Below are 6,819 nucleotides of genomic sequence, written 5' to 3'. Positions count from 1 at the left end.
TGTTTTTTTTCCTACAGAAGAATGACCACAACAGCTAACTCAACCCTGGCTATATCCTATCCGTGTGATTCTCTCAGCAAGCAATTCTTTCCCCCCTGCAGACACAAGTTCCCATAGAAAATTCAACAAAGGGATGAGAAGCTGCAGTAATTTGGAAAAAAAGCACCAATACTAAACAACCAGGCCACTGATGGAGAGTAAAGCTGCCCCCACTAGACAGGGCAAGTGAACAGCTGGTGAAAATATGCAGTACCCTTGTAGAATGTTGTTGCAGCCTCTCTTCTGCCATGTGGTCATAGTCCATGTCCAGCTGCACATCAGTTGTCCCTCAGAGGTTTCACCTTGGTCCCCACACCATAATCTAGCCAGAGTGTTTCCAAAATCCATGCAATCACTTCTGTGTTCTTGTCTCCCATGAACTCCAGTTATGTGCAAAATATCTTAAGCTCAGTCACCCCAGATACTTTTTTGTGGAAAGTGCTCTGAAAGTGCATGAAATGATGTCATTCACTTATTCCAAAAGGCTCAGGCTTAGGGTCCCTTCTTAGATCTTAACCACAAACTGCAGACAGGGCTAAGCACCTTGTCACAAAGTATCATGAGGTGTCTGGCTGTGATGCTCTCCACACTTCTAGTGGCAAGGTCCTGGCACCAAATAAAAGCCACAGCCAATAAAAACCCCAAACTTACATTCCATGACAGGTACAGCTGAGCTTGGGGTGGTGGCTGTGCCATGGGTATGTACTCTCACTTCATTTGCATTCAGACCATATGATCTGGGATTTTGATTTTGCCAGACCCTTAACTTGGAGCACATTAAATACAGCCCTGTAGTTCCTGGGACACAGCGAAAAAACTTTTCCTCACCTCAGAGAGGAATTCTGACATAGCAACAAAACTTTCAGTGTGCTGTACATGAAGGGGCCGTCCACACATTTAGTGTCCACTTCCCTTTGTTCAGCTGGAGTGGAAGAAGCAGCTCAGGTCATCGGGCTAACAAAGAGCAGGGTGTCCCCGCAGACTGCCCCCGAGGGAGCTCAGTGGTGTGGTTTGTAACAGGGCAACTGTGTGGGGAGTGAACTGGATTTTTTTCCATGGGTGGAAATTGCTCTTGGAGATGCAAGCAGGTGGGATTTTGGTTGGGGTAATTCTCTAGCAGCTACCAGTACTAACAAACTCCACTCTTGAGAGGCCAAGGCTCGGTGCCCTTGTGCAGGGTACAGCTCTGCAGTGCAGTGGTCTCACAATCAATGACTGCTTTGCCCAACTGAAGGCTGCAGACCTTAGTGTTGGCAGGATCTGAACTGACAAATTTAGACAGAAAAAATGATAACTCTAAACTTTGTCCCAGAGACCAAAAGAAAGTTCAAGTGATAGATTTTGTATGGGTAATATTATGTAGATATCATACATTTTTGATTGTATTATGAACTCCATTATGAACAGGTTTAATCAATGCGTGGTGTTTTTTGTCTCACTTACTCTTGTCCCTCCTGCAGCCTTATGGAATCAAAAGAGAAAACAATGCTTCACAAACACAAACACCAACTGTTCTGCTCCAGCAGCAGGCACCACTTGACTTACAGATGGAGGAGATCTGCAGTCTAAAATCTAAGAGGGTTAGCTGGAGTTTCATGTTCTTCATAGTTCCCTCCCCATGGGAACTGGTACTCAAAAGAGACGCCAAATCTCAACACAAGACATACTCCTGCTCCCAAAGCAGAGATTTAAAAGTGTTTTTAAACAGGTTTATGATAATGTCAGATTGAGAGAAGTCTCCAGGGCATCATGTTATACAACTAACACTTCACTCCCAAATATTGGCACCAGTTTCAGCTGTGTGATGTAGCAAGGAGAAGGGACAAGAGCCAGCAAATGCTGTTTGGGTATCCATTTCAGTCTGCTTTGGGCTCTGCCAAGGAAAGTGCTTACTTGGGAAAGGATTTTCAACACCAGCAGGGAAGGCAAAAGCAGCTGTTCAGTACACCATCCGTCCTCAGCACACACCACCTTCATTCCCCATCCTCTACAAGTGCAAAGCGAAGCACGATCTGACTTTGCCCTCTGGAGGCATGGAATTGGCATGGCACGGAGAGACACAGTCCCAGAGGTGAGTGAACTACAGCACTGCCTTTTGGAACATCTGATAGGAAAATCTATTCCCAGCTGCAGCTTCCCACAAGCCAGAAGGCAGAGCATTACTGAAAAGGCAGCTTCATACTGAAGGAGATGGGTTTTCGTTTGTACAGGGTAATACTACCCTCGTCTGCTGCGCACTTCAAGAACTTGGATGTTGGTACAGGCTGGTTGTTTTTTTTTCTCTTGACACAAACTCTGCAGCATGTGTTTTGAAATTCTGCCCAGTGTCTGCATCCAGCTACTGGACACGCTACACGCACATGTGCGTCCACAGCAAGTGCCACTTCATGGTTTATTCTGCTAGCTCCATAGGACTTTGTGCTATCTTCCAAATTGTTGGGAAGCTGCAGAGATAAGCAGGTGGCTGGTGACTCCTGGGCCCCTTATTTAGCTGGAAAGTAGGGCTGGGGTTTGTTTGCTGCATGGAAATGGATCCCCTCTCTCTCTCTCTCTCTCACACACACACACACACACATATACACACGCATACACACAGACCACACTCCAGATTTTTCTCCAAGCAGATAAACAGCTCAACAAGTCTGTTGTACACCTCCAAGCGAGCTGTGTTTCACTAGGATAAGCAGCTCTTACCTCCCCTTTCTTCCTTAAAAATAATTTGTGTAATGCCCAAGAGGGATTTGGAAAAGCTTCTCCTTCAAGGATAGATTCAGCAGTGCACTCGTGACTTGAGTTCTGGAAGAACTGGCAGGAGACACCAAGGCATGGGCAGGATCAGCTGTACAGCCGTGCACAGCACCTGCACACCTGTGCATATCCACCTCTCTGCACACACATCTGCCTACATCTGTTTCTTGCCTACATGCCCACATGCAAGCCTCGGGTCCAACCACATACCTGTATGTGCCGGCATTTTTTGTACACACACTCTCCTGTCACAAACTTGACACAAACTTGACACAAACTTGACTTGTGTCACGCCCACAAACTCTCAGTCACATCCTCACCCCTACACCAGCACCCTTGCACACCCTGCGCACTCTGCACACCTTGTGCACTCTGCCATGCACAAATGTGCCTGTGCACACCTGCACACACTTTCCATCTCACCTTTAGGACGTCCTGCCCTCTCCTTTATACTCTGGCTTGCAAGGAACATCATGCCAGCAGGAGAGGAGGCTGTGCTGTCCCCAGGCCTGTGGGCTTGTGTCACAAGGATTCAAGTCCTGGGCAAGCATTCCTCACCAGCTGGCGCACTCAGCTAGGGTCTGACCCTCAGCCCCAAGTATCTGAGCAAACAGGAGGGAGCTGGCAGGTATGTCCCAGCATTAGCCTGTGGAGAGCCAGGCATCCTTCCTGGTTAGATCGTGGACCTGTGGGGTCCTGTGGCATAAGGATCAGGGACAAGCAGGTCAGCTCAAGTGTTAACCAGGGGCCCGGGAGCCTAGCCCTGTGCCGAATGGCTGCTGGGTACCAGCTAGGAGGGCCCTAACCTCAGCGCATTCTACATAGAACTCGGCAAGCAAACCGCGTAGCCTAAGCCCGCACTTACTATCTCTCCCCACGCAGATCTCTCACCGGCTGCTTTTCTCCAGCCTAATTTGTTTCGACAGCTTGATTTCCGCAAAGAAGCGTTCGGCTCCCTGGGCAAAGTTGCCCGGGGCCAACTGTCCGACGCGGACGGGCAGCATCACCTCCGACAGCGGCGGCCGCTCATCGCTGCCACCTCTTCCCGCCGCCGCCGGCACAGCCGGCCCCGACGGCGGCGAGCCCTGCGGGGAGGCTCGTTAAATGCCCGTGCCCGGACACCCGCACCGGGATCCCGGAGTCACCCAGCTTCGCTCCGTGCCCGTCAGTCCTCCGGAGCTGTGCGCTCCCGACGGCGGCGGCTCCGCGACGCCCCGACGGCGCTGGGGACGGGGACCAGCGGAGAGGGGCGGGAGGGGGGTGCCGGGCAGGGCGCTGCTCCTACCCGCGGCGGCAGCGGCGGCACGCCCGGCCCTGCCCGCGCCTCCCGGGCGGCGGGGCGTAGCAGGGGGAGTGCCGGCCGCCCGGGCGCGGAGCCGCCGGACCCTGCCGCATAAAAGCCGCGGTCGTGCCGCGCTGCGTTTCCTCGGCTCGGCTCGGTCCGGGGCGGAGCCGCTCCGACGGCCGCATGACAGCCGAGAACCGGCTGCCGCCGGGCCCCCCGCCGCCGCCCCCGCCGCTGAAGGCGGACGCGGTGCCGCCGGGAGAGGAGGCGGCGGCGGCGGCGGCGGCGGCGGCGGCGGCGGGGGCGCGGGGCGGGCGGCGCCGCCGCAAGCGTCCGGCGGAGCGGGGCAAGCCGCCCTACAGCTACATCGCCCTCATCGCCATGGCCATCGGGCAGGCGCCCGAGCGGCGACTGACGCTCGGCGGCATATACCGCTTCATCACCGAGCGCTTCCCCTTCTACCGCGACAGCCCTCGCAAGTGGCAGAACAGCATCCGGCACAACCTCACCCTCAATGACTGCTTTGTCAAAGTGCCACGGGAGCCCGGCCGCCCCGGCAAGGGCAACTACTGGACGCTGGACCCTCACGCCCGCGACATGTTCGAGAGCGGGTCCTTCCTCCGCCGCAGAAAACGTTTCAAGCGCAGCGACCTCTCCACCTACCCGGCCTTCCTCGCCGAACGCCCCGCCGCTCCGTGCCGCCTCCTCCCGCTGCCCGCCCCGCCGCCCCCCGCCGACCTGCCCCCGGCACCCGCCGCCGCCTCCTGCGCCTTCGCCACCGCCTTCCCCGCGCAGGGCTGCGCCTCCGCCGCTCTGCCCCCCGCCTACGCCCCGTTGCCCACCGCTCCCGGGCCCTACGCGCCCGGGGGCCACGGGCCGCTGTACGCGCCGTCGGGGCGCATCGTGCTGCCCGCCTCTTCGCCCGGCCCCCCTGCGCTCTACGGCCGCCGCTCCCCCGCGCCCTACCCGCCGCTGCCCCACGCCTACGGCGCCGGAGGGCAGCTGAGTGCCGCCGAGCCCGCACCGCGGCACGGCACCTACGCTGGAGGCCCCGACAGGTTCGTCCAGGCGCTCTGACCTATCCCGGAGATGCCCGACAGAGCGGACCGGAGCCCGGGAGACGGCGGAGTGCGGGGGTCGCCCGGCACGGCTGCTCCCGGCGCTGCCCGGGAAGATGCTGAAGAACCTTGGGCTGCACCTACGCATTCTGCCACCTGCTCAGGCTTCCTGGCGAGGAGTGTCGCAATCAGCCCTGTCCGCTCTCGGCAGAAAAGTCCCAGGGATTCCCAAGTGCTTGGATGGGGCAAGCAATCTCTTCTTCTACAGCCTTTCCTGGAGCAGGTGCTCAAAGCTTCCTGCCAGGCTCCCACCTTCCCGGCACACCCAACCGGGCCCTTTCTGGTCTACCCAGGAAGATTTCATGTTTAAAAGTCTCTCTGCTGTTGATGATTTTTTTTTTTTTTTTGAGAGAATTAAATGTCTGTTGGTGAGGTTAAGGAATGAGGCAGGAGAAATCATTCCCTGGCCTTGTGCAGGCAAAGCTGTAAAAGCAGAATGCGTGGCACTGATATGGTGGCATGTCCCTGATGGCTCTTACTTTAGTGCCAGGCTTTACACCAGTGGTGTGGCCCAGGCTGGAGAAGGTTTGGATGCCAGGGTTACAGAAAAACACATTAAGTCGTATCCTTCGAGGTGTTGTGCTCTGTGCTGCAGAGGTGGGAGCAGTGGTGGGATTAGAACTACAAAAATTTCTACCATGAGCATGCCCAGCCCCTGGAAGAGGGACACAGGGAGGTTGTGGGACCTCTGCCCTTGGAGGTCTTTCCAACTTGATTGGACGGGGCCTGATCTGCCTCTGAAGTCGTAGCCAACATTGAATCTGGACTTGTTTTGAGTGGTGACCTGATCCTGAGGTCTGCAGAGGTACTTGCAGCCTAAATTACTTTGATGCCAAGATCAGCCCAGCTCTGTCTGAAGCCTAGAAAAATTGGCATATATAGGAGAAAACTTGTTTCTGGAACACAAGAGACAAGATACAGTGCCTTTTCATCTTCAGTTGCTCCACTTTCAAGATTTCCAGGGATGGAAAAGAGTCTGGAGAAAGATATGGAGAGGGAACAACTAATAGGAATGTCTGTGAGACAAAAAGCTCAAGCATACCCTTCCCAACAGATCCCACCATCCTGGAAAGGGTCTGGAGCAGTAGTGGGTACCCAGCGCTCTTCTTGGGGCTGTGGGTATAGAGGGAACCGACACAGCCCTGCTCCCTGGTCTCCTTATACAGCTTCTTTTTCCCGTGGAGGTGGGGAACTTGTATCCAGGGCCAGGAGGAGGTTGGTGAGAAGATCCTGCAGTGGGGTGGGGCCTTGTATGGGGAGAGGAAATGAGAAAGTGCAGCCAGAATGTCAGCAGGGCCTTTGGAAGAGCAGACAGGGTGCACATACCACCAGAGTCTCCCTTCCAGAGAAGGGTATACACCATAGTATAACTCAGGTTGGAAAAAATCTTGGGAAATTTCTGCTCCAATCTGGTAGCCAAATCAGGGTCAGCTATGGCTCAGCCCTGTGTAGTTGAGTGTTCATCACCCCCAAGGATGGAGACAGCACAGTCTCTTGGGCAACCTGGCCGTCCTTGGGGAGAAGTTTCTCCTTGTACCCTCCATTTAGCACTTTTCTAGTCTCATTTCATGTTAACTGTCTCCTGTCCTACTGCTGTGCTTTGCTGCAAAGAGTTTTTGATCCCATGAA

The 6,819-nt window shown here is 55.0% G+C and overlaps 1 protein-coding gene across 1 annotated transcript; it reads left to right on the top strand.

The window, feature by feature from the left end:
* Positions 1-4,255: 4,255 nt before the first annotated feature.
* On the top strand, positions 4,256-5,149 carry FOXE1 (forkhead box E1; the record flags this gene model as incomplete). The annotated part of the gene is made up of 1 exon (XM_084225151.1): positions 4,256-5,149. One exon carries the CDS (start codon positions 4,256-4,258, stop codon positions 5,147-5,149), a length of 894 nt encoding a protein of 297 aa, XP_084081277.1.
* Positions 5,150-6,819: the final 1,670 nt, after the last annotated feature.

This window comes from Fringilla coelebs, assembly GCF_963513975.1.
Source record: "Fringilla coelebs genome assembly, chromosome: Z".
NCBI classification, from domain to species: domain Eukaryota; kingdom Metazoa; phylum Chordata; class Aves; order Passeriformes; family Fringillidae; genus Fringilla; species Fringilla coelebs.
This window is presented reverse-complemented; position numbering and strand designations above follow the sequence as displayed.